The sequence below is a fragment of the Ptychodera flava genome, chromosome 9 (assembly GCF_041260155.1).
Source record: "Ptychodera flava strain L36383 chromosome 9, AS_Pfla_20210202, whole genome shotgun sequence".
In the NCBI taxonomy this organism is placed as follows: domain Eukaryota; kingdom Metazoa; phylum Hemichordata; class Enteropneusta; family Ptychoderidae; genus Ptychodera; species Ptychodera flava.
Window position 1 is genome coordinate 35,772,495 of NC_091936.1, and position 27,256 is coordinate 35,799,750.

The following is a 27,256-nucleotide window of genomic DNA, read 5'->3' on the forward strand; positions in this document are numbered from 1 at the left end:
AGCCTTAATTAACTTTACACAACTAAATGCTTTACAACACAGTTAGATATTTGTCGGATCAGTCTAAGCAGCAGTTTTCATCACATTTGATGCAGTTATCTCGGAGTTATATGACTAATTATCAAACTTCATGGTATATGCAAATGAGCTATTTATTAACTTGAAACTGCTCAATGCATCTCAGTACAATTGGATATTGTTATGTAGGTCATTCCCCCCACACTCATCATGACCTGAGTTCAATTAGTCTAGAACATTCTCAAGGTCACTGCCCTTGATGACCTCACAACCTTGAATTCAATTAGTCATGTTTGGAATGTTCTGGAAAGTTGATTAGTTGTGTAAGGGAGATAATTTTAGAACAGTAATTAGCATGTCAATAAAAGTTCTAGATTGTTCTTATATGCCTTTATAAAAGGGACGTGCTCAGCTTCCAGTCAGACTTTTGGGATTGTGTCTCTTGTGTGTTACTAAACTCCAGCAGTAGTCATTCTCAAGACTTTTCAAGACCTTCACTGCCAACGCTGGATTTATACTGTGGACTTTGTGCAGCTTCAAGCCTGCAAAGACTGTTCATTCATCCAACTGACTGTTACAACTCTGAGACTGGAGCTTTGCCGTCCCAGCTGAGATAAGTAGTCTGTACACTTTTAAAGCTTGTACTCTATCCCTGACTTAGCAATTAGTTTTATTTTTGTAATAAATTTTGTTTAAACGTTAGCTGCTGAGTTCACCCTTTTGTTCGTTTTCTCTGCACGTAACAAATTGGGGGCTCGTCCGGGAGACGAATATTTTGAGCCGTTTGACAACATTTTGCCTACCTTTTCAAAACTACTTTACACTGTGAACTCAGCGAAATTCAATCATGGCGGAATTCAAGCCAGACGAATTTATGGATGACCTCGATCAGGACACATTTAATTCCCTCAGAAAAGACAACCTCATAGCACTGGCAAATTTCCTTAAAGTAGATGTCAAAAGATCTATGCGCAAGCGGAAATACAGTTCAAGATTGCAAAACATTTAGTTAATTCTGGCCATTTTGAGGAGTCTGCCTTAAAAGATTATGAGCCTGAGTCCTCCTTCGAACTCAAAAATTAGAATTAGAAATACAGGCAGATTTGGAGCTTAAGAAATTGGAATTAGAAAAGGAAATGAAAGAAAAAGAATTGCAAATGGAAGAAAGACAGAAAGAAAAAGAAAGGCAGGAAAGATTAGAAATGGAAGAAAGACAGAGAGAAAAAGAATTGCGATTAGAAGAACAGCGATTACAGGTAGAAATAAAACGTTTAGAGCTTGGACAGTCAGGAAAATTCTTCCCTTCAGACAAGTTTGACATCACTAAGCATTTCAGGTTAGTTCCCCCTTTCCAAGAAAGGATGTTGATAAATATTTCCTTCATTTTGAGAAAATTGCTCAGAGTTTGAATTGGCCTAAGGAGTCCTGGTCTATGCTTTTGCAGAGTGCTTTGGTGGGTAAAGCCAGAGAAATTTACATTCAGTTGTCAGTAGAGCAGGCTTCAAATTATGATTCTGTGAAGGAATTAATTCTCAAGGGCTATGATTGGTGCCTGAAGCGTACCGTCAGAAATTCAGGGATTGTGAGAAGGCGAAAGATCAAACTTATGTTGAATTTGCTCGAACAAAAGAACAACTGTTTGATCGTTGGTGTTCTTCGGAAAAGGTCAGTCAGAATTATGACAAATTACGACAGCTTGTTTTGATTGAAGAATTTAAGAGGTGCATTCGGAGTGACATCAAGACGTTTATCAATGAACAAAAAGGCAGATACATTGGAGGTTGCTGCACGTTTGGCCGATGATTATTCATTGACCCACAAATCTTCATTTCTCAGCAAACCATCCCAGTTCTTTTCATACAGAAACAATGCAGGTAAATTTAACTCCTCCTTTTCATCCAAGAATTTCTCAAAGGAGAGTAGGAAATCAAATGACAACAGTTCACAAAATTCAAGTAACACTCCCACATCATCAGATCCCAAGTCTCAATCTCCTTCTGACAAACAGTTTGGTACACTTTCTTGTAATTATTGTAAGAAAGACGGCCATTTAATGTCAGAGTGTTTCAAATTGAGAAGAAAACGTGAAGGTCAAAGTGGTCAAAGTGGATCTAAGCCCACCGGCTTTATTTCTTCATCAACTCAATTAGAGTCTAATAATGTGTGTAACACATTTTCTAAGGTTAAACCCCTCTTATCCCCAATTAATGAGGTCAAGGTCAATTCTTCTCAAGATAGCATTATGGGTATTTTCGAACCATTTATTCATAATGGTTTTATATCACTTTCTAGTGATTTTTCTTCCACTACCCCTGTAAAAATTTTAAGAGATACCGGGGCTTCCCAGTCTCTTTTGTTGGCAGATACCCTGCCGTTTCTGAAAAGTCATTTTCAGGTTCTAAAGTTCTTATTAAGGGGGTAGATTGTAATGACTACATTCCTGTTCCTCTCCATAATGTCTATTTGTCTTCGGACTTTGTTTCTGGACCTGTGACTTTAGGTATTAGGCCTTTTTTGCCTTTCGAAGGGATTCACCTTCTTCTTGGAAACGACCTTGCTGGGGACAAGGTCATCACTAATCCACTTGTGACTGATAATCCTAGTTTAGATCAGGATCCAGAGCCAATTGAACAAGAGATACCCGATTTATTTCCTTCATGTGCCATTACTCGAGCCATGTCAAAGAAAACTTCCGGGAATCAAAATACTCTCAAAAATAATGTCACAGATGTTGACTTAAATGACACCTTTCTCAGTCAGGTGTTTGACACGGATCATTCCGTTATCCCTCGTGGATTTGAAACTTCCAGTAAAACTTCTGCTGACCAAAGTCAGACATTTTCTAGATCAAATCTCATTGCAGAACAACACAAAGACTCAGATATTTTGTCTTTGTTTGACAGGGTAGATGATGAAGGTAAAACTTCAGATAGCTCTGTTTCCTATTATACAAAATCTGGTATTCTCATGCGTAAATGGAGACCTCCAGATGTTTTGGTTGATGACGATTGGGCTATAAAACATCAAATTGTGGTTCCAAAGCCCTATCGTGCTGAAATGTTGCGCCTGGCCCATGAAACGCCCTGGGCTGGTCATTTGGGAGTAAGGAAAATTATCATAAAATTCTCAGTCACTTTTATTGGCCTAATCTCAGGCAGGATGTAACACATTTCTGTAAAACTTGTCACACATGTCAGATGGTAGGAAAGCCAAATCAGACCATTCCAAAGGCCCCTTTACAGCCAATTCCTGCATTTCAAGAACCATTTAGTAGGATACTAATAGACTGTGTTGGGCCCCTACCAAAACAAGATCAGGAAATGAGTACATGCTGACAATATGTGTACATCAACTCGGTTCCCAGAAGCCATACCACTGAGAAATATAAAGACAAAGACTATAGTGAGAGCTTTAGTCAAATTTTTCACTTTATTTGGCCTCCCTAAATGTGTCCAGTCCGATCAAGGCTCCAACTTTATGTCTGGTATTTTTCAACAAGTAATGGATCAGCTAGGCATTAAACAGTATAGGTCATCCGCCTATCATCCAGAAAGTCAGGGTGCTCTTGAGCGATTTCATCAAACTTTGAAAAACATGATTAGGACCTACTGTTTTGACACAGAGAAGCAGTGGGATGAAGGAATTCATTTTCTGCTCTTTGCTGTTAGAGAGTCAATTCAAGAGTCTCTTGGTTTTAGCCCATTTGAGCTTGTATTTGGACATACAGTCCGTGGCCCACTTAAGCTCGTTAAAGAGAAATTCCTATCAGACGATGATGATTGTCTGAATATTTTGCAATATGTGTCAGATTTTCGTACGAAACTCTCTAAAGCATGTGAATTAGCCAGAGTAAATCTTGAGTCATCTCAGCAGTCAATGAAAACCAAATATGATAAAGGCACCTCAAAACGGAAGTTTGAACCAGGTCAAAAAGTTCTTGTTCTACTTCCAATTCCTGGCAAACCACTCCATGCTCGTTACTTTGGGCCATACCTAATTGATAAGAAATTGAGTGATTTAAATTACATCATAATAACACCTGACAGGCGAAAACAAAAACAGCTATGTCACATAAATATGCTTAAGCCATATTTGGATAGGGATAATCCTACTATAACTCAGCCTGTCAGTGCAGTCAGTTCAAACCATTATGAAGATAGTGATACTGAAACTGACTTGAGTGAAAATACTCTAAACTCAAAGCTGGGCTCGGTCAAGCTTCAGAACTCAGAAATCCTGGAGAAGCTGGAGTCTACAAAGTTGGCACACCTCCAGCCAGAACAACAACAACAGGTGAAAGAACTGCTCCACGAATATAAACACCTGTTTCAAGATGTTCCAACGAGGACAAACATCATCTACCACAACGAAGATGTCTGCGACAGTAATCCAGTGGAACAACATCCAGACGGACTGAATCCTGCGAAAGCGGAATATCTCCAGGAGGAAGCCAAGTATTTGCCGAACAATGACTTTATCGAACTCAGTAAAAATAACCGGACTTTGCCGTGCATACTTTATGCCAAATTCAGTGCCATTTCAAGTTTTCCAACAACAAATTGCAAGAAGATAGTCATGGGACATCCTGTTTGCTACTTTTCACGCAAATTTAACAAATCTCAGAGAAACTACTCTACAATTGAAAAAGAGTGTTTATCTTTGACATTAGCTTTACAGCATTTTGAAGTTTATGTTACTTCTTCAAATCAGCCAATAGTGGTTCATATTGATCACAACCCTCTTGTTTTTCTGCAGAAATTTAAAGGCAAAAATCAGAGATTGCTAAGATGGAGTTTAATGTTACAGGAGTTTAATCTTGACATTAGACATATCAAAGGCAGAGACAATTTAATTGCAGACTCTCTCTCTCGTATTAGAGTTTATTGTTGTTCACTTTCAAGAAATTTTATTGTTGTTCACTTTCAAGAAACTTTACTTAAGAGTAAAACAAAATTTGAGTACTTAAATCCATTTCAAGATTACATTTGTAAAAGAAAGATTTTTCTTTGAAAAATTTTCTTTTTTTGAAGAGGGGGTGTGTTATGTAGGTCATTCCCCCCACACTCATCATGACCTGAGTTCAATTAGTCTAGAACATTCTCAAGGTCACTGCCCTTGATGACCTCACAACCTTGAATTCAATTAGTCATGTTTGGAATGTTCTGGAAAGTTGATTAGTTGTGTAAGGGAGATAATTTTAGAACAGTAATTAGCATGTCAATAAAAGTTCTAGATTGTTCTTATATGCCTTTATAAAAGGGACGTGCTCAGCTTCCAGTCAGACTTTGGGATTGTGTCTCTTGTGTGTTACTAAACTCCAGCAGTAGTCATTCTCAAGACTTTTCAAGACCTTCACTGCCAACGCTGGATTTATACTGTGGACTTTCTGCAGCTTCAAGCCTGCAAAGACTGTTCATTCATCCAACTGACTGTTACAACTCTGAGACTGGAGCTTTGCCGTCCCAGCTGAGATAAGTAGTCTGTACACTTTTAAAGCTTGTACTCTATCCCTGACTTAGCAATTAGTGTTATTTTCGTAATAAATTTTGTTTAAACGTTAGCTGCTGAGTTCACCCTTTTGTTCGTTTTCTCTGCACGTAACAATATTTATCAGATCAACATCTTTAGCAAGTTTCATTAAATTTAATGCTGTAATTTTGTAGTAATATTTCTAATTACAAAGTTAATTAAATATGCAAATGAACTCTTAATTTACTCCACACAACTTAATGCTTTACACCACAATTAGATATATGTCTGATCAGTATCTGCAGCAGATTTCATCACATTTGGTACGGTCATTCTGGAGTTATATGACTAATTACAAAATTTCATTAAAATATGCAAATGACCTAATTGTTAACTTGACACTGCCAAATACTTCTCAGTACAATTAGATGTTTATCAGATCAATATCTGTACCTGATTTCACTGACTTGGGTGCCGTAATTTTAGAGTAATATACCTAATTACAAAGTTCATTAAATATGCAAATGAACCCTTAATTAACTTCACACTACTAAATGCTTTACACCACAGTTAGATGTCATTCGGATCTGTATCTGACATTGCCCAATGCTTCTAAGTATAATTAGATGTATATCAGATCAATATTTGTTACAAGTATCATCAAGTTTGGTGCAGGAATTTCAGAGTTATGTCACTAATAACAAAAGTCCATTAAATATGCAAATGAGCAGATAATTGACATGACACTCACAGTATCATGATAATGTTCTGAGATTGTCATCTGTGAGAAGTTTCATGAAATTTTGTGCAGTATTTCTTGATATATGTCTACACTGTCATTACTGTCTCCATAGGGAAACCCCCGAGGGAAACCATTGTATGGAAAAAAAACCGATATTGCATAACTTCATTAATATGCAAGCCACACCAACCAAAATCTAATTAGTTCTTGCAAGTAGCATATGGTACCTCTCTACCAAATCTGACTTGAATCCGTTCAGGCGTTTTTGAGTTATCGTGTAAACAGACAGACACACAGAACACACACACACTAACACACACACACACACACACACACACACACGGACAGACAGACAGACATCGCTATGACATTAGCCCACGTGTTCACACATGTGAGCTAAAAATGAAAGCCAGATTGACAACGCGCACACTCTGCCCAAATTAGCATCATTCTACCAGAACGAAATCTATTCTTACTTTCTCAGGGGACATAAGCCTTGCTACCTTTTTATCCACGCATATAAATTTCAACTCAACTAATCGAAACAACCCCTTCCTCACTACCGGCGACAAGGTACGGATACGGTGTGAACTATCATTAGATACATTCGCATGTAAGCCCTAATTCACCTATTATTCTTTCATACCGCCTAAAACGGGCGAATTTGGACCGGTCTTACAACGTATCGCATTTCAGGTGGGGTGCGTTTTTCTTGGATACCGCTGGAAACCGACTCGTATTTCACAGGAACAATCACGTAACCTGACAGGTGATAGTTGACGTCACAGGTAAGTAGAGTCCTTGCAGAAGAATGACAGGGATATATATATATATATATATATATATATATATATATATATATATATATATATATATATATATATATATATATATATATATATATATATATATATATATATATATATAACACAAATTACTTCGAGGACAAAGTAATGATATCTGTTACTTAAGTTCATGCATCATGCAATCATCATACAGATGATAACAGACAGATGATCATCTGTCTGATGATTGCAGGATGCAGATAGGTATATATATATATATATATATATATATATATTATATATATATATATATATATATATATATATATATATATATATATATATATATATATATATATATATATTGGTGAATGAAAAGTGACCCATGCGGAACGCGAACCCACAAACCCCCGTATACATTACGGATGTTCTACCAACTGAGCTAATGGATCAGTCGGCTCAATGTGAGCGGTCCTGACTACAAGTTGGGGCTTTTGATTCGCTGTGCGTGGATGGCAAGTAAGGCGGATAAACTCATCACCTAACCTTTCAACCTAAGGCTCCCGCAGGATTCTACAGGGCTTCGCACACGAGTCACGAACTTAGGAATCCGTTAATGGTAATGAGGATCAATCAAATGAATGATGCAAAGCTAAAAAGGGGTAAATTTGAAAATGACTCACCATACCAATTTTTTATGAAATACCTCTAGCCTTTCTGTATAGCAGACGTCACACTTTCTGTATAGCAGATACGAAACATATTTGGCATTTTATGTTACTCGTGTAAATTTTGTTACCTGTTTTCGAAAGTTGGTATACGGTGATTACTTTTTACCGTGTGGGGATCTGCTATTTTTTAGTTTCCGCACAAAAATTCCACTTCGCCCTGCCAAGGCCGAAGAAACTGACAGTCCCTTACCGGTTCACGAAAACACTATCCAACGACAGTTAGACTGGTAGTCTCACCACTACCCCACCGTTAATGCTAAGATTACAAACGTCGTCACTGAAAGTGCAAGAAAATTTATACGAGTAACATAAAATGCCCAATATGTTTCGTATCTGCTATACAGAAAGGCTAGAGGTGTCTGATCCCTGTAGTACCTCTCTGTAGAGGTTGTAGGTTGTACACACGATATGGTGAACGAGTTTCAATTTCAACACAACGGTTCTTGTATGGCGATACGAATGTAACATGAGAGAGTTGACTGATACCATAGACCATAAAAAAGACACCCCACCTTTTTAGGATCTGTACTTAAACCATACACTTCTAGCATAAATCTCTCTCCTAAAAATTGTGAAAACTCGATTACTGATAAACACCGGAATTTCAAGCCAATCATTATTTCTGTCGATAAGCTCAATAACCAGAAAAAATATCAAATATGGATCAAAAGTCAAGAAACTCTATCTCACTGAGCGAAAAGTACTAAGCCTGTATGATTCTTTGAGTAAATTTCGAACAGTCTGTCAGAAAACTGGGATCAGTCTATGGTTTTGAACATTGCAAGTTCAGTTGTTTGTTATACACCACTTTGGTTATCGGTTTTGTATCCATGAAGAACAAGTTACAATAATCAGAAGTCGGCTCATTTTCACATTCGTCGATAATTCTCTTCTTGATCTTGCGATACTTAGCAAGATCAGCCTCGAAGTCACCATCGTAGTTCTTAACCTTTTCCCAGAAGGTTTTGTTGAAATGGTTGTACAACTGCATGTCCGCAATGGCTATCTTGTCTATGATGTTCTTCATTTTCCCGGTTATTGACGGAAGTCGATTCTTGTTGACCTTTTGAGGGTAATAAACGATGTCTTCAAATTCCCAACACATCAGTTTTTTCAACAAAATGAGGGACTCATCATAGTACTCATTCAGCAAAACCATATCCAACTCCCTGTCAAGCTGCAGGATGTTAGCATTCAGAAGTTCCAGTTTTGTAGCGCATACACCCAGTCTGTTTGACAAATCATTTCCTTCTCTGAACTCACAGCATTTCTGTTGAATGTTATCCGGGGGTTCTAATGATTGCAGGTAAGCTAAGAAAGGATTAGACTCTGAAGGTGAATTGCGTAAATGTTCAAACTTATTAGAATAGAAGAAATTTGACCTAATTCTAGTGTATGGTGATCTCAATATGGTGATGTATTTTGCATTCTTGACGATTTTTTCCATTTCGGCACGGCGGTAGATGATATGATTTGCTATGAAATCAAAGCCTGTAAAATTCTTGCACTTGTAGCGCACAATATTGTAGCTCTTAGAGGATAAATTATAGCCTATTATATGTGACCCCTGTTGTTGCACAGCTGCAATTAGCCCATTCTTAAGTCCGTATCTAAATAGAATACAAGCAAGCGTACTACTCCCTGTTTTGATCGTTTTGATGTAAATGAACTTTCTGACCGGTTTACACTGTTTTTCTTTCTTCGGTAAGTGCTGATCCGTGCTAAAGGCTTTAAGTTTAAGTTGCTCATTCGGGGTACTGTTTTCCATCTTACTCTTCCCTCTGCAATTGAAAAAAAAAACCCTGATTTTAGCCATGCCATTATTGTATTCAATATTGTATTCAAGTATGTATGTATGTATGTATGTATGTATGTATGTATGTATGTCTGTATGTATGTCTGTCTGTATGTCTGTCTGTCTGTCTGTCTGTCTGCATGTAGGCATGAAAAAATGAATAAAAAATCTTTATCATAGCCCCCACCTCAAGATCCTTTCTAGAAACCGACAGCACTTCATTGAGGCCGCATTCACAATTACTTGGGAGGGGGGAGGGCTGGAGGAATTCAGTTGCGATTTGAAAATTTTAAGCGTAGTAGAGAGGGGAAACTTGGAAGTTTTGCTCTGCGTATAAGGGGGCTGAAAACGTTTTGGTTCCCTTCCGATTTTATGATTTTGTAGGTATTTCAATTAAAACATTAAACAATCTAGAACCGTGCTGCGCATTGCAAAACTGTTATTTCGAGAAAATTCTAAATATGTATGAATGCCATTGAATTTTCACATGAAAACAAGTAGGCTTTGTAACGGGGCAAAAGCTGCAACATGACTGTTGATAATTTTTTAAATATTTCTATGCAATATTTCAAAGACAATTTCTTTCTTTCTCCCTACAGCATGATGAAACATACAATATTCAGTTTGTCAACAGAGCCTGTATATGTAAACACTGTTAGTAATAATTGAATTATAGTCCAGGCTGAAATTCATTTGTCGATGATACAAATGCACAGTACACAAAAAGACTGTGTTGGCAAGCTAAATGCTGGAGAGTTCAACATGCTGTAGGAAGTAGAACAAGAACGCAGTTGTATAAACTGTACAAAAATATTGTCAAAATTATCAAAGTTAATGCAGCTACTGCCTGTTACTGTCATTACATGCAAGCAGTGACTTATGCTTTAAACCTATTCACACAGCCTGAGTATTAATATGCGGCAATCTTATGATGTATTGACATATCGATGTATATGAAATACAAATGACAGCAATATGTGTAAATTACACATGTGTATTGTGTTGATAAATTGAATACTTCAACATCAAATTTAAAACAAGAGATATGAGTTAATATGAAAAGCAATAATCCTGAAAAGTATCAAAATTTTTATGTTTGTAATATTATTCGATCAGGGGTATAGGTCGGATCAGACAGACTTCTAACTATTGTTAGACTTTTGTATTAGGGATTTTTGAATTTTTGAATTCTGGTATATTAGAATAAAGCCATTTATTTCAAGTTCATTCAGTGAATGAAATGGTTACATTTTCATCGTCCAATAAGACAAAAGCAAAATTTTTCAAAAGTAAACATTCTAATATACAAAAATGAAAAATGTGTGAATAAACGATTTTTTTATTTTTGCCATATTTGCCATTATTACAACCAAAATTTCAGAGATTAAAAACTTTATTTGATGGAATATTTCAATTTTTCGGTACTGTCAATTTCGTAAACTTTTATAAGTAGCATCTAGCCATGTGTGTACTTTTTTTAAAAAATTTCTTTGGTAGGTCACATTGCTCAGTTTTTCAGTACCTGAAGTGTTGCAAGTGTAAGCCATACGTACAAGCAAACTGCTATCATGGCTTTTCATAATTAAATTTTATACTGAGACTGTGAGCTTTCTGACTTGTGCATGGTCGTAGGGGCTTTTGCTCGCGTAGGTGTTGCTTTATACTAAACATGAAATAATACACTGAAGCAAATGGTAAAATTAATGATATATCAAATTAATTATTACCGAGAAAAATGTATTACAGTATCTCTGAACTCAATACATGAAACTTTCTGTATAAGCGTACAATATTGTTCAACTCGGCACACTCTTCAAAAGACAATATCTAAACTGATAACAGGCATTTAGTGTGAGTCAACATAAAAAGACTACATAAACCTGTTGACAGAGTTCCAAGCAGATAATTCAACGATGCTATACAGTCATGAACAAACACAACATCACTCGTACAGGCTTCCAACTGCTGGTACTAGATGGCTTTAGTGTTCAGATACACGGCACGGCAATCTTCCTTTGAACTGACAGCAAACTGACTTCTCGGTATCAGCGACTAACATTACAGGATACAGTACTTGAACAAACGTATATACTCAGGTAATAAAGTCAACAGCAAGCAAAAGTCTGTTCTGGAAACACTCGACAAAGATGTTTCTCAACTTTTGCTAATTTGCATAATGCACCTGGCTGAGTTACTCGTTTCTTTGTGTTCGGCAACTTCTCAAAACAACACAACACAGAGAAAGTTTGTCTCTTCCTAAACGTCTCACAATGTCAATGACGGCAGCATAGCGTTCAAAGTGGTGGTATGTTACAAAATGCAACTGTGTTATATCAAGTTATGTAATTACCAAACTAAATGAAACTTTTTCATGAGTTGCAACACAGCATAAACAGGCATCAATGGCACTATATGGGACAGAATCATCGAAGACTTCCTATGGACAATAAATAACCAAAACACTGACATACTTGTTCCAAACTGAAGCATGAATTGCTTAAGCGCTTTAGTTACATATCTTCATGGTCTCAATCACTCAGAGCATACACTGTATTGTGTCACTGCATCCGCCATCTTGTTACTCCACAAACTGAATGAATACACAGACTAAGTATCAAAGTACCATTGGTGGGGCTCTACATGCTATAGAATTTGCATGACAAAGGATGCATTAAATCATGCTCTACACAAGGAATTCACAATTTGCATACTCTCTCATGATCGTCATTTTGAGTGCTCTTCATCGGTTTCAATTGACTAGACTAGATTTGGATTAACTCAAGTCGGCTTAAGACTTATAAATTCAAAAAGTCCTCTGATGCGTTTAAAATGAATCGATTTAAGAACTTGCCTTAGGAATATGACTCTACAAACTGCTAACACCATTATTATACCCACTCTGATATATATATATATATATATATATATATATATATATATATATATATATATATATATATATATATATATATATATATATATATATATATATATATATATATATATATATATATATATATATATATATATATATATATATATATATATATATAACTTTCATGCATCCTGCAATCCTCAGTGCAGGATGCATGAAACTTTAGTAATAAATTTCATAACTTTTTACTTAGCATCGAGCACTGTAATCTCCCACGAGGACATCTGTATACATCTGTATACTTCGAGAATTATATATATATATATATATATATATATATATATATATATATATATATATATATATATATATATATATATATATATATATATATATATATATATATTTGCTATGATACTATGGGGAACCTAAAAAGCTTGATAATATAGATGGGGAATTTGTTTTGAGGATATTGAGGGGGTCTGAATAAAAAAATAAGTTTTCAAGCGCTATTCCTCCAGCCCCCCCCCCCTCAGCATTATTTGTGAGCCCAGCCTAAGCAGTGAACTGATGAAACAACCATCACCATAGTATAAACATCAGAGACCATCTGAACCTACTTGACTGTACCAACTGCTTCCATGATATAACTAGTAGTAGAATCTATGAATACCTCTTGGATGTAATCACTGTTCCCTAACTGATATAAAAACGATTTCATCAACGATGTTAGTTCGAGCGTTACGCATCTTCATTGTGCGTGTGTGTGTGTATGTGTGTTTTATATGTGTCTGTCATTGCAAAAGGAGAATGAATAAGTACTCAATACTCACATTGACATGACTTTGTATTGTGTCGTGAGAGATATATTATCTTCTTGAAGTGAAGTCAACGACCAAACTGTCAGGAAGACGGCCATGGAGCACGATATGATCATCCATACAAACGCTTTTGCTTTTATTTTCTCTCCAGCCATCTTCTATATAATCAAGTAGACGCCCTTTTAAATAGCAATGTAGGATCACTAGAATTAATATGAAAAGTTTAGTTTTACAAATCTACCTTCCGACCTATACAGATGTAGATCGTGGTCAATGTATGTATGTATGTATGTCTGTATGTATGTCTGTCTGTATGTATGTCTGTCTGTATGTATGTATGTATGTCTGTCTGTATGTATGTATGTATGTATGTTTGTATGTATGTAGGTATGTATGTATGTATGTATGTATGTATGTATGTATGTATGTATGCATGCATGTATGTATGTATGTATGTATGCATGCATGCATATATATATATATATATATATATATATATATATATATATATATATATATATATATATATATATATATATATTTATATATGTACACACACACACACAAGCGCAATGATAAAAAACTCAATGACGTATCTACTTCGAATGATTATTCCCATCAAACAAGTACTTCACATGTTCAACAAGCACGGCTCATTTTTTCTCAGTATCCTTCTATATGTCTTCTTTTTTCCTGACATTCATAAAGCCACTGAAAAGTTTTGCATCATGATACGCTTTTATTTTTCCCAAAGTGAACGGTGATAACCCCCGGTTTTTCTCTCCCTGTGTTTTTTCTGATTTTTCCCACTTTTATTTGCCCTATCCCTTTTCGCAAATCACCACAAATATCTAATACAATTTTGAAACGTTATTCTCTCACCCTTCACTTTTTTTCTGATCCTCGAAAATATCTAACCAACCCATTTTTATTTACACCAGTGCAAACCCCATCCCCTCATTTTTTTGATGATACAAACGATTCATTTAATTTTGATCTACCTCTTTTTTTTACCCCAGTGGTTTTTCTCTGGATGTTCCCCACCGCCTTCGCTTTTTCAATATCCCAGAATTTTTTCCGGATGTACCCCTTTTTTATTATCACCAGCAATTTTTTTCTCTATCTACCACAGTACCCTCTCTCTTTTTTATTTAACCCTAGCGATTTATCTTAGATGACCCCCCTTCGTTTATTTAACCCTTAGCTGGCAATTTTTTTCTGGATTCTCACAAATATTTCAAATGATTTTGAAACGATCGGCGCGCCGTACCGGGAAAGCAGACGACAGTTCAGAGGTGCTCGCCTGCATGTTCCATTCCAACCACCGCGCCCATGACACGGCAGCCATAGCATCGTGCCATCGTCATTCTCCGACGCACTTCCAATACGCTACAGAATATATGGTTAATACGCGCTGATAATAACTCTGCCGTGCTCTGGTGGAGAATGACCGGGTGTGAGAGAAAGAATAATTGATTGGGTGAACCAGCGGAATTCGACTGTTTCTATTCCCTTTTGTATATATAATACGTAACCTCATTTCTGATGAGGCTATTATTTCTTTTTAAATCACGATGTAAGCTCTCCAGCGGCAACAACAAAAAATACGACATAGTGTATATGTCAGCTGCATTTCAATTATTTTACGCTTATATACCATTATTTAAGAACAACAGAATTCGTCTGAACCATATCTTGATGGTCATTGTAAATGCCCACTGCATCAACTTCACATTGCTATGATAAAGTTGATTATACCGATCCCTCTATTGCTTAATCTATGATTACATTAACTAAGTACGTTCTTACATTTTTCTTACCGTAAGCCGCTGAATCAGGCACATCCAGCAGGCTTGACAGAAAGGCTGATATTTTACCGCACGATTCATGCGCAGCTCTTCTTTAACAATGGTTGCCTCAGTTTCGCCAGCGTCAGCTGGAAATGCAATATACATAATCGGATCATTTTCCTTCAGTTTTCCAGCGGCCTTTCTGATTCCTTCACTATGTCGTGTGAAGTCGGTCTACGCCGTGTAATGTATGGTGCTTCGTTCGACAACTGAACCTTTTGCTCAAGAACTTGATGGACGTTTCGATATTTTACGACACATTTTCTTTGATGCAGCAACAGCTAATCTGCCATGCTCAGCATTTTACAGGGCTCCCTTTTATTGTCGTAATTGCTCAATATCTATTATCTGTGACAGATCGTTGGATCATAATATCACCTTTATTTTGTATTATCACGTGATTAAAACATAATTGGATACAAGAATTATGTTATATAATACATGCACTATAATGTTGATTACAGTGATCTTGGAATTATCGAGATTGATAATTTTATGTGAAAGCTCCTTTCGTGTTCAAACTAGTGTACGATCTTGAAAATACTGATCATTATCCACATGCTGGGAGATCACTTTTTACAAAATTTAAATAGGGTGTTCTGCTGTTACAATCGAATCAGTTTATTTTAATACGCAACCGAAGGGAAATACTGTCATATGCGGACGCTGTTGCGAGTAAAGTAACGAACTCCTTGCCATAGCTGTGGCTAGCTCTGCACTTCTGATATGAAATAATACAGACCAAAATTGAAATTTTCAGTTACATGTACCAACTTGCCTTCAGACTTAGAAAATCATATTTGTAGATCTCCCTTGAAGAGAATGTTCATTCGATGCTGATTTCGATACGGTCCATGGCACAATTACAGCGTACATTCACTGTGTTTCGGGAGCATTGACTCAATATCTGCACCACGCATGTAAATAGGCACAAAAATATAGGACAGCATGAAATAGATATCCACAGTTGCAGTATGATACCGAAATGGCAAAGAAAATCTTTACAACTTATTTGAGTATATGACCCCATTACTATTCAGGAATTCCTTATGATGTGTACAGCTGATTGTTCATAATATATCTGTGCAAATGATCTGCGACCCGTTTACACTCCGTTTTGACCATTTAGGTTAGAGTAATGTGTTATGATTACAAGGGATTGCCATACATTAAACGGCACTCGGTTGTTATTTATTATTGAGCATTCTTAATTCTAGGACAGCTGTTCTCTTCATTTTCTAAGCTAACAATTTACGGTGTGTGACATTTACGACACGCTGGCGCAATACACATATGCTATCATTTAAGTATACTCTCTCTCTCTCTCTCTCTCTCTCTCTCTCTCTCTCTCTCTCTCTCTCTCTCTCTCTCTCTCTCTCTCTCTCTCTCTCTCTCTCTCTCTCTCTCTCTCTCCCTCCCCCCGGCTATTGCAATTGACTTGGTTCGAAGAAAACTGCAAACACAATTGGAACTATTTTGTGATTATAAGATCTTGAGCATTTTGTTATAATCTATTTAAAAATCATCAATCTAACAGTGTTTTTGTATGAAGGCGGGGTAAATTTCATAAATTATTTTTAATTGCACAATCATCAAATACATCTCGAACAAATTTTACATTTTTGTCTAGCTTTTCGCTCGCTTAGGAAAGGAGAACCCATTAAACGTAACTGATTTGTCAATTTTGTTTAGTTTAAGTCAAAATACAAATTCCCTTTTCAAGGTTGATTTGTAGCCATTTACTGTTCTCACCAAACGATGCATGATAAAATTTTAAATTTTCGATGGAAAAATGGCCTTCTACCTCTACCGAAATTAGTTCTGCTGTAGTGTATGTTTTTTTGGTGATCTGTCTTTCAAATGATTTGGTAGATGTTAAGAAAATGTCTTGTACATTTATTTATTTCATATCCAAGGAAATGAGACCTGGTAAATTTGATTAAACTACCCTTTTCTTGTGAGTGTGCTAATTAATGCTGGAAAATTTTACAAAATCACTGAATTATTTCAGCTCTTCTATTGAAAATGAACTATTTTTGGTAGATGCAAAGAAATGTAATCAATATCATCTGTCTGTTGAAACCTTAAAATATTTACGGCGGAAACCAACAGTTTTGTCTGGAATTTTTAGGGACTGTGCAGAGATGTCTTTGCAGCTTTCAGGGACCACTCCGAGGAGACCCTAAATCTTTTAGAGACCACATTGACTTGACCTTGAATCTTTTAGGGACCACCCAGATGAGTCCTTGAAACTTTTAGGGACCACCCAGATGTGACCCTAAATCTTTCAAGGACTATCCTGGTGTGACCTTGAAACTTTCAGGGACCACCAAGATGAGTCCTTGAAACTTTCAGGGACCACCCAGATGAGTCCTTGAAACTTTCAGGGACCACCCAGATGTGACCCTGAATCTTTCAAGGATTATCCTGGTGTGACCTTGAAACTTTCAGGGACCACCCGGATGAGTCCTTGAAACTTTCAGGGACCATCCAGATGAGACCCTGAATCTTTCAAGGACTATCCTGATGTGACCTTCGCTCATCAGCTAGTGCATTCACAAGCATTACTCGGTAAAGCTGACAGGCAGAGGAAAGATTTGGTCCAACTTCCTGCACATAAGCGTCAATATTCAGCACCTCGAAGTTAAGATTATGTAATGGCTTAACCCGGCGTCCTCATGGCTCCAATGTGTGACTGGTTGACCGGCGCTGAAACACGTCATTGCGTATTAATCACGCGACGAGATCTACAAGACATGTTCTCCCTGACATAAATGTGATGAACTGGGCAATGGCTGAACCTTCAGTCGATTTAAACGAGCGTCTTGACGATTAATGGCAATGTACTCGTTTGTTGAATATGCTGTCCAAACCGACGCGACGCTGGTAAACAATTTGCATGATGGCATATTCCATTTTAACCTACAGGGACACCAAGGGCGCATCGCGCGATTGTGTAAGGTCCCGGGTAAGGTACATGTTGCTCTTTTATGCTGTCAAGTTTTCCCACCGTTTAAAATACTGTGGTTGTGTGTTACAGTCTTCATGATTAATTTGGAGATGTAGTCAATGATGCTTTTCTCGTTAAGCGAGACACTGAATCGTACACCAAATAATATGGTCCTTGATAATTAACATAATAAAGGTCACGGGTCACATTGTTGTGAGACTCTGCATTGTTTCAAGTCGATTGTGTAAACGACGCGACGTTCGAACGAATTTTGTCCACTGCACTAATTCCTTCGTCGGGAAAGGTTACCGATTCTGAATGTAGGACGTCCATTACCTCAATTATTTAATGACAGGACTACATGGAAAGCAATCGAATACTGGATATCGCCGATGAATTTGACGTATGTTACCAAGGTCCTTTGTGGAGTGACAGTGCTGTTCCCGATCTCGACAATGATGTCAGCAACTGTGATCGTAGCGTGAACATGACTAAGTCTATGAGTCCTTGAATCTTTCAAGGACCAATTGAGGTGTCCCTGAATCTTTCGAGGACTATCCTAATGTGACTGTGAAACTTTCAAAGACCTCGAGTCCTTGAAGCATTCAGGGACCACACTGATATGTCCCTGGATCTTTTAGAGACCACTCTAAAGTGACCTTGAAACTTTCAAGGACCACCCGGATGAGTCCTTGAAACATTCAGGGACCACCCGGATGAGTCCTTGAAACTTTCAGGGACCAACCTGAGGTGTCCCCGAATCTTTCAAGGACTATCCTAATGTGACCTTGAAACTTTCAGGGACCACCCACATGAGTCCTTGAAACTTTCGGGGACCACCCTGATGTGTCCCTTAATCTTTTTAGGGGATCACTTAGATATGATCCCTAAACATTATTTGAAATAGTAAAGAACCAATCAGATATGATCCCGAAACCTTCAAATGCATCCAGGTCCTCTAAACAATACAGCAATCATCAAGTTTTGACCTTTAATCTTGACATTTTCAAGAATGTGTATCAATGAGATGAAATATCCTTTAAAAATTGTCAAAAAGGATAAATTTACAATTTTTGAATAGCAGATGGCTTTAAATACCACAATTTTTTAAACTACTTTAACATTTAGTTCGATAATTACAGTTTTGATATTTTCACTAGGAAAATTGATAATTACTAAATGCTTTGAGTAAACCCTCTCTTAGAGAGCATATTCTGTGACTTTTACTGTTCATCTAATAATCACAAAATAGTTCCAATTGTGTTTGCAGCAAACAGGCGGGGTTTGCCAACAGATGAGATTGAAGAGCTAAGCTTATTATCGATGTGATGATATTTGTGTTGAGTTTAGCGGTCGGAACGTAGATATTTTCGTCTTCGTCATCGTGAATCATACCATCATTACAATCATGGACAACAAAAAGCAGCATTAGCTAAAACGTTTCACCGTGTAACTTAATTCTTGGTCATGAGTTCCAGTAATTGTGTTATAAATTTATCATTGTCTTTTAAAATGAGCTCCTCGTCTAATCACCGACATACCCATGCATTAAAACCCAGCTTATTAGATTTCTGTAGGATCAACGAATTTTGTTATAACAAGGGTACAGGACACAGCATAAAAACGGAAATAATGACAAACAGAAAACATATAATATACGTGGAAACGAACAAAGGCGTTGAAACAAAAGTTTAAAAGTGGTATACATGCTTGACGGTCGATGTGTGCCTAAGGCTTCCAGGTTTTGTAGCAAAGTAGGATTCTTTATCAAAATCTGATTTCTAGAGGTCCATTTAGGGCATCTTACCATCATCATCATCAATAACACTGTTTTGGTTTGTCATTCTCAGGAGCGATGCGGTGGCGTCCACTTCATCGTCGGAATTCGGCACGGCAGCCTCATTTATCACACTGCTGTGAGCAGGGGTAGGCAAACTGCGAGGCAAGCGAGCTGCTTCCAGTTGTTCTAACTGAGGGTTGATAATAGAAACGGGTAAATATTTATCTCGTGCTCACCATATAAATATTTTTTTTTTTTGCTTTTACAAAATGCCCCTCACGGCCTTTAATAAACAAGGACGCGTAAACTGAAAAATATTGCAGCGTGGTGCGGCTTTGCGGCTGACTTTGGGACCGTTATGATTGTTGACGCTCAGTCGAATGAAACCAAGAGGATGCCAGTGGTTGCTCCTCCTCTAAGGTGTGCTTAAATGTTTCCAGGTGTTTACCGATCCTTGACATCAAAACAGACTCTCCGATTACAAATACGGCCTGAATGACTAACATAACAGTGGTAACTGATGTGCTGAAGTAATGTTAGTAAATGACATGCGTTGCTTGATGTTGGACACCTGCAAGAATTCAAGAGTTCGAGACAGTAATTTTCTATTTTTGTTGTGGTCTAATCACAGGGAACCGTGAATGGATAACAGTAAACAAGTAAATAGAAAATGAAAATAGAATGTAAAGAATAGAACAACTTAGGATAAACAAAAGCAAACAAGTAAAAAAGCAAAAAAACAACCGACCGCTCACCTTGCTATGGAATGGTCCTCCATTCTGTATATTACGTTACAGTAGTCAAAGATTTATTACCTTTAAAGTGAAAGATTGTGACACAACTTTAAAATATCAGGTGAAACTTTTCCATGGCAGATAACGAAATGCATCAAAGCATCCAATTGTTGAGCTGTTACAATGCATAGAATCCTCTCAAACGAAAACTGTTGAAAATGAAAAACTCGAGGTTCAGAAGTTGTGTGCTAACCTGACCATGCTGAACACGCACTCAAGCTCGTGATTATCGTGAGGGCGCTATTGCGTATGACAAGGGATAATGACAGCACTGCACTGCGTCTATGGCTCTGCCATCCGATTGGCATGTATTACATTATATTATGCGAACTTATCATACATGCTATGCCTGTATCGACATTCTCCTAATGTTTGGACGGTACTGATATGGACCCGTATTTCAACTAGTTAAAATACGAATTATATTTTCATTGTAACCGAACTACTTACAGCTACAAAGCAAATTTTTCTGGTTTGCCGGCCAGCTAAATTCAAGCCAAAAATAAACCGGCTTGTTTGTCAGTAAACGGATTGTTTCGAGTTGTGAATTTTGGCTTAGTTTTGGCTTTCTGGCATGCCAACTCTGGTTTCTGTGAATGCCAGTTTGGTTTTTGATACGGCATATATACATGCCAAGTAAAGATCACTTCAGCTTGTCAGTAAGCCAGTTAGTACTTAACAAAGGTTTACAGGCAATCCACTATTATATGAACATGGCTTGCTAGCAAGCCATGTTTAAGATACTGTGGCTTGCCCATATACCAGATTATGCTGAACAATGGCTAATTTATAAACCTATATCACACTTCTCTGGCTCAATGGTAAGCCAATTCTGGTTCCATCTGGTTTAAAGATAAGCCAATATAAGTGCAATGTGGCTTGCCAACCAACCAATTTCTGACTAATTCTGGTTTACAGGTAAGCCACTTTTAGGATTCCTCTGGTTTACCAACAAGCCATTACAAGCTGGCTTGCAGGCATGACACTCTAGGGCTTTTGTATGGCTTGCTGAAAAAAACAGTTCAATATAAACCATAATGGGGGAAAAATTATTTCTGACCATTCTTCAAATTAAAATTGGATTTCATCAAATTTTGCAGATACAGGGGAGGATTTTCATCTAATGGAATGGCCTATTGGGTCCTCTGTGTGATTGGGCTACATGAAGCAGGACTGTAAAACATCTGAAACACAAAAAACAGCTGAAGTAGTTAGAAATCCTGCAAGCTACATTAAAAAATAAAAACAACAACAATCATCAATATGATTTTCAGACTAACATTTATTGCAATTTACAAGAAATGAAACAGTAATTGTTGCAACATAATTAAATCTAACACTTGCAAGGGAATATTCACTAAAAATGACATTCTTATGAATGCTACTTGTCAAATCAAATTGATAACATAATTTGATGTTATAAAGTTTACCTCATGCATCTGATGCACAATTGCTAGCTGTTTCACTGGGAAATCCCCTGCACACTGAACACCACTCATAACTGTCAGCCCATTTACTTCACATCTCAGCTTTGTCAAGCCAGATATACTCTATAAATCGACATGTTTGAAACCCTACATAACTAAGCAAACCTAGCACAACATTGTCTCTTTCCATGCTGCAGAGTATAACACCTTCAAGAAACAACACAAACTGCTTGCTCCTTCATAGGCGAGCACACCTAAACAGGGCTGCTGCTTTGCATCTCGTCCACAGAATGTGAGTTTCAAGCATCCTGGAATATAAAAGATGTAAACATTCAAAATTTAAGGTACAAGATTAGCTACTGGTAAAACACTCAGGGCCAAGCTACTAGTACAATGAGGGCAAGGCCTAGCTACTGGTATCTTTAGGGAATTTGTACAAGTGTATTGGAAATGTTCATTGGTAGCATTCTAACAGTCATCTTCTTAAACACATATTTGACTGCAGGAACACAATTATCAAGTCTTTCTTGGTGCATCAATAATGTGACATGACTGCTCAGGGCAAGTCTCTCAGCATGACAAAGATGGCTCTTACAAGTTATTGTCCATGTCATAGGCTTGCTGCAACAGTGCACAGGCAAAAACTGTGTAAGACTATGGTTTGAATGTCATAATAACGATTTTTAATTCCAGAATATCAAAATGAATTTATTACAAGGCAAGATGCCGGTATATCAGAGTCACAGTGCAGTGTCCTTTTGAGACTTGCAAAGCTAGAAGTTGGAAAGACCTTTGAGAGAGCATTTTATCTCTCTGGCTATGCAACAGTCATCATTGATGATATACTTTACATGTATGATGTAGTTTGAAATAAGTAAATGACGCTCCATTAACTGTAACTTTTGGCTACTTCTTCAGTATTTTAGTACTGTTTATCGACTACAGTTTCTTGGCCTACTTTCCACAGCGTATTAAAATTCCAAGTGTTATGTTTGTAAACACAAACTGTATATTTGATCATTTTTATAATTGACAAATGAATTCTTGTCCGGCCCTAAATGAAATTTTCAACAATAACAATGCTAAATGTACATAATGTACTGAGTAGCTAAACATTGGGGATTTCATCATGCTTCAATGACTTGATTGGGAAACTTGACAAGAAGAACAAAAATGCTGGAAGAAAGCCCCTAAGTTGTGGCTAATGGAGATCAGAACAACAGAACTAAGCCATAATCTACCAAGTAAACATATGATTCATGTTAATGGGAGTGTGATTGATGGCCATATTTGCCTTGAAACAAATTGACAAATGCAGATTTGGCATGGCCATGTACAACATCCTAACACAGCTTTGAGGAGCACATCTGTGTACTACCTATGTACTTGACAACACTGTAGCAGGGGTAATTTTTACACAGCCCTGATATAGGAATGTGTGCTGTAGGTATGTAATGTGCCTAGCACTATATGTATGTACCAGAAGTGCTGTTCACCTCTCTGTACCAGGGCCGGTGTTCAGCATTTGATGCACAGTGATGAACATATCCGCATACCAGCCCTGTTGACATTTTTAGCCCCTTTTCACCCTGGTCACACAAAAGCTTACCTCCCTGTACCAGCCTTATTGTAAACACACAGTGCAATTGTACCTATGCAGACATTCATGTACCATTTATGTTGGAATTTCCCCATTACAGACCTGTACACGTTGCTTCTACAGGGTTGATTTGGAAGCACATGTTCAAGGTCATTTTTTTAAACCAATGTTGCATGTACTATTTGCAAAACTATTGTACTGGACTGTTGACACACTAGGTACATGGATGTGAAATGCAGCTGTGCTAGTTATTTTTCTGACTGTGCTATACTGGGGATATTATTTTAATAGCTGGTAGTCTCTAGCTTCTCAGGGCTGATACAGCTGTGTGTACATCCCTGAACCAGCCCTCAGAAGGTAACAGGGTTGTGAGAGTTTTCCAGTGTAGGTTTACACTGAATCTGACAGAAATCAAATCCGGTATGTTGAAAGCTCCATCAGCTGTAACTTTTGGCAATGTTCAAGTAATTTTGTGTAAAAACTGCAGTTTCTTGTTCTACTTCTTAAGGCATGATGAGTGTCAAACATACATTATCAACCCAGTTCATATGTGTATGTTTAGCATTATTATTGTTGAAAATCAAACTTCAGGAATAGAATTCATTTGTCAACAATGACCATGGTTGTTAAACATGTACACAGTACATTGTCAAGTAGAATATTGGTATTCAAGAGGCTGTTATACGGCTATGGAAACTGCAGTTTGTACACACAACAATGAAGATTGAAAATTGCTAAAACTTGCAGCTAATGTGCCTTTACTAGTTTGCACTAAATCACAGTAACAAATGTTTTCAACAAGCAATACTTACGTCACAACCGTAAGAATTTATGCAACTGCAGTTTTTCCACCAAAGACAATCTTGAGAACCCAAAAAGTTTGATGCCTGTTTTACAGTAAGGAAAATGGTAAATTGTGTTAATTCTACTACTACTCAATATCATAAACCAGGTGCATGCAAAAGGCTCCCTTCATATGATGGATTATTATACACCTGCGTCTGTAAACTATGGAGTTTCTTTGTACTGAATGTTTCGGTATCAGAGGATGCGGAGTCCAATAACTTTGTGGCAGAGTACAATAACTTTTGGTGTTATTGGACGCTATTTGATATTTGCCCTCAAAAATACTTTACGTCTGCACAGGGAAAAAGGAGAGATGATTTTAAATTTTTAACAAAAGTATACTTCTAAACATTCAGTACTTCACAACGTTACTAGTGGTGAATCAAAACCCTGTGAATTAGAGTTAAATTATGCTGCTGACCTACAATTTCTATCATATACACTGCGCTGCGCAGGTTTGAAATTTCGTTCTGTGCACCTAGCTGACACGCTGAATGCGTTATCAGTTTGCTTGCGATTGCTCAGTGTATTACGCCACGGGCATCCCAAAAACGCTTTAATTTTGACTTTTTTTGTAGTGAAATTGGACTGAAAAAGGTGTATAACAAACATGTTATTCACAAAATACCGGGATTTATGTCCTCTTACACTTCGGTATTGTCCGAGAAGCGTAGTGTGGATGACAACACCTCCACTGCATGATGTACTCGGACATAAATCCCAGTATTTTGTGAATAACCTTAAATTATAACAATAATATATGTAAACGTGTACATCTGTCATGGGACCATGACAAAGATACGTCACAGATATGTAATAACAGCTTAAATTTGTACAAAACCCAAATTGTTAGTGTAAAACGTGGAAACATGAGGAACATTTATGCCTGACATGATTATTATCGCTGCACATTTGTAATCCTTGGTTAAATTTGCGGAGCTGAAGGCATTTTCTGTATCCAGTATATCATGTCCTGGACAATCTGTTGAAAAAGAAACAAATAATTATCTATTACTGGTAAGTGGAAGTCAATGGTCAACATTTGTACATGAAGTTATTTGCTGAAAATGAATCACTTTAGTATGTACCTGTCTTGAATGACAAGATGGTTCACAAGATTTGTGTAAGCAATGATGTTGAAGGACCTTAGTTAAAATCAAGCTGTGGAAACATAAATTTGCCTTGAATAATAGAATCAACCATTACATCATTTTGGACAAATGATCTGTGAGGTATATTTGTCTGTATTTAATCAACTAAGTTGCCAGTTTGAGGTTATTATCAACATAAGCAAGAAATATCATCCATGAAACAGTCTGTGTTTGTTATTGAACGATTGGCATGAGGATACATCTAAACAATGGCAAGTCAGTTTGCCTGAAGATCATACTGAAAGGTAGCTAAAACAAATGTGCAGTTTTATTAAATGCACAGAGGACTACGGACGATGCTACACATCCACCTCTTAGAAAAGCTCCTTGTCGCTAACAGCGGAGCTAAGTAAACGAATTTGAATATTCACCGAGCAAGGACGATTTGGGGGAAATTCGAAAATACAAGTAAATGTTAAGTTGGGAACACATTCATTTTATTTTTATTTTTCATCATGTCGCAGTCATGCAAAGCCATACAAACACGATAACATAAAAAAGGGACACACACACCAGACACACACATCAGTTCAGTCTCATAAAATGAAATTGAAGGCCAATTTGTTACATCATTGGCAATGATCATTGATATGAATATATGCACTAGCTTACTATACTAGCACTAGCTGCAAAATTGTAGCACTACGGTGAGGCGGTCGTTGAGTTTTGGTGTTTGTGATCTCGCTCACCAGTAAGCGCTACAATGCCGACGGCCCTGTAGAGTTCCAAATAACTGGACAAGGCGTGTTGATGTGAAATGCTACATATTTGCTGCATTTGGTCGTACCGATTTATCACTGCTGAAGACTAAACACCATACTACACTAACCTTGTCGTTCCTTGGGTTTGGAATTTGTTCAAATACATCGATCGCGTTCCATAAATATTGAGAGTGGGGCATCAGTGCATCCGTGTTTCAAACGGGAGCGGCCTGTACCTGAAGTTGGTGATGGCGGCTCCCAGAAATGTTTTCGCTTTTCTGAATGGCATCGACGTGTTTGAACAAATTCAAGCCCGGTTTAAATAAATGACTTTGCACATCTTACACTGAATATAACAGGGAATAAAACAAATACGTACAGTACGCTTACATGCCTTCAATTTCAGATGTCGCTTCGTTTTTACTAGTACAGGCTCCATGGTTAAACCATGGAGGTAGCAGAGACGTATGAACGCAAATAATAGTTATCGCTTTATAACCAGTTCTTCCGAAGTCATCCTCGTCATTGATGGAAGCCATTACTGTCGACTGTTGTGTGAGAAATTTTGTAGGTAGTACGGAATGAAATCGTAGGACGATCGTAGTATACCATCTTGGCTGCGCTGCCAGGCCACTTATCAATTAGAAGTTTGCCGCGCAATCTGTGCTCAGAGAAGGAATTAATACGCCACTCCCTTAAAGTGAAAGGTGAGGATTCCACTAGCGAGCGGTCACTTTAAGAGTACGATCAATCAGCAAGTACTATATGTCACGAAGATATAATATCTATAACGGAGTTAACATAGGCTCGGCAAATCATTGTGTAAAATTGAACCATGTTCAAGCGTAATGTTACAAAGGGGGAACCGTACCGTGGGTGAAAGGTTACAGAACGACCGCGACCGTTGACCGTTATTATTGA

General features: G+C 37.3%; 1 protein-coding gene and 1 long non-coding RNA gene across 2 annotated transcripts; both read right to left on the reverse strand.

The window, feature by feature from the left end:
• Positions 1–8,508: 8,508 nt before the first annotated feature.
• On the reverse strand, positions 8,509–9,192 carry LOC139141297 (galactosylceramide sulfotransferase-like). The gene has a single exon (XM_070710923.1). The coding sequence runs from the start codon at positions 9,190–9,192 to the stop codon at positions 8,509–8,511; it is 684 nt and encodes a 227-aa protein (XP_070567024.1).
• Positions 9,193–9,431: 239 nt separating this feature from the next.
• LOC139139669 (uncharacterized) lies at positions 9,432–15,162 on the reverse strand. Its single transcript, XR_011553860.1, has 3 exons — positions 15,057–15,162; positions 13,249–13,415; positions 9,432–9,526 (listed from the first exon to the last, which is right to left on the reverse strand). It is a non-coding gene; the product is annotated as an uncharacterized lncRNA (long non-coding RNA).
• Between the last annotated feature and the right edge of the window lie 12,094 nt (positions 15,163–27,256).

Coding starts and splice junctions, on each gene's coding strand:
- LOC139141297 (XM_070710923.1), bottom strand. CDS start 9,192: ATGGAAAAAATCGTCAAGAATGCAAAATACATCACCATATTGAGATCA.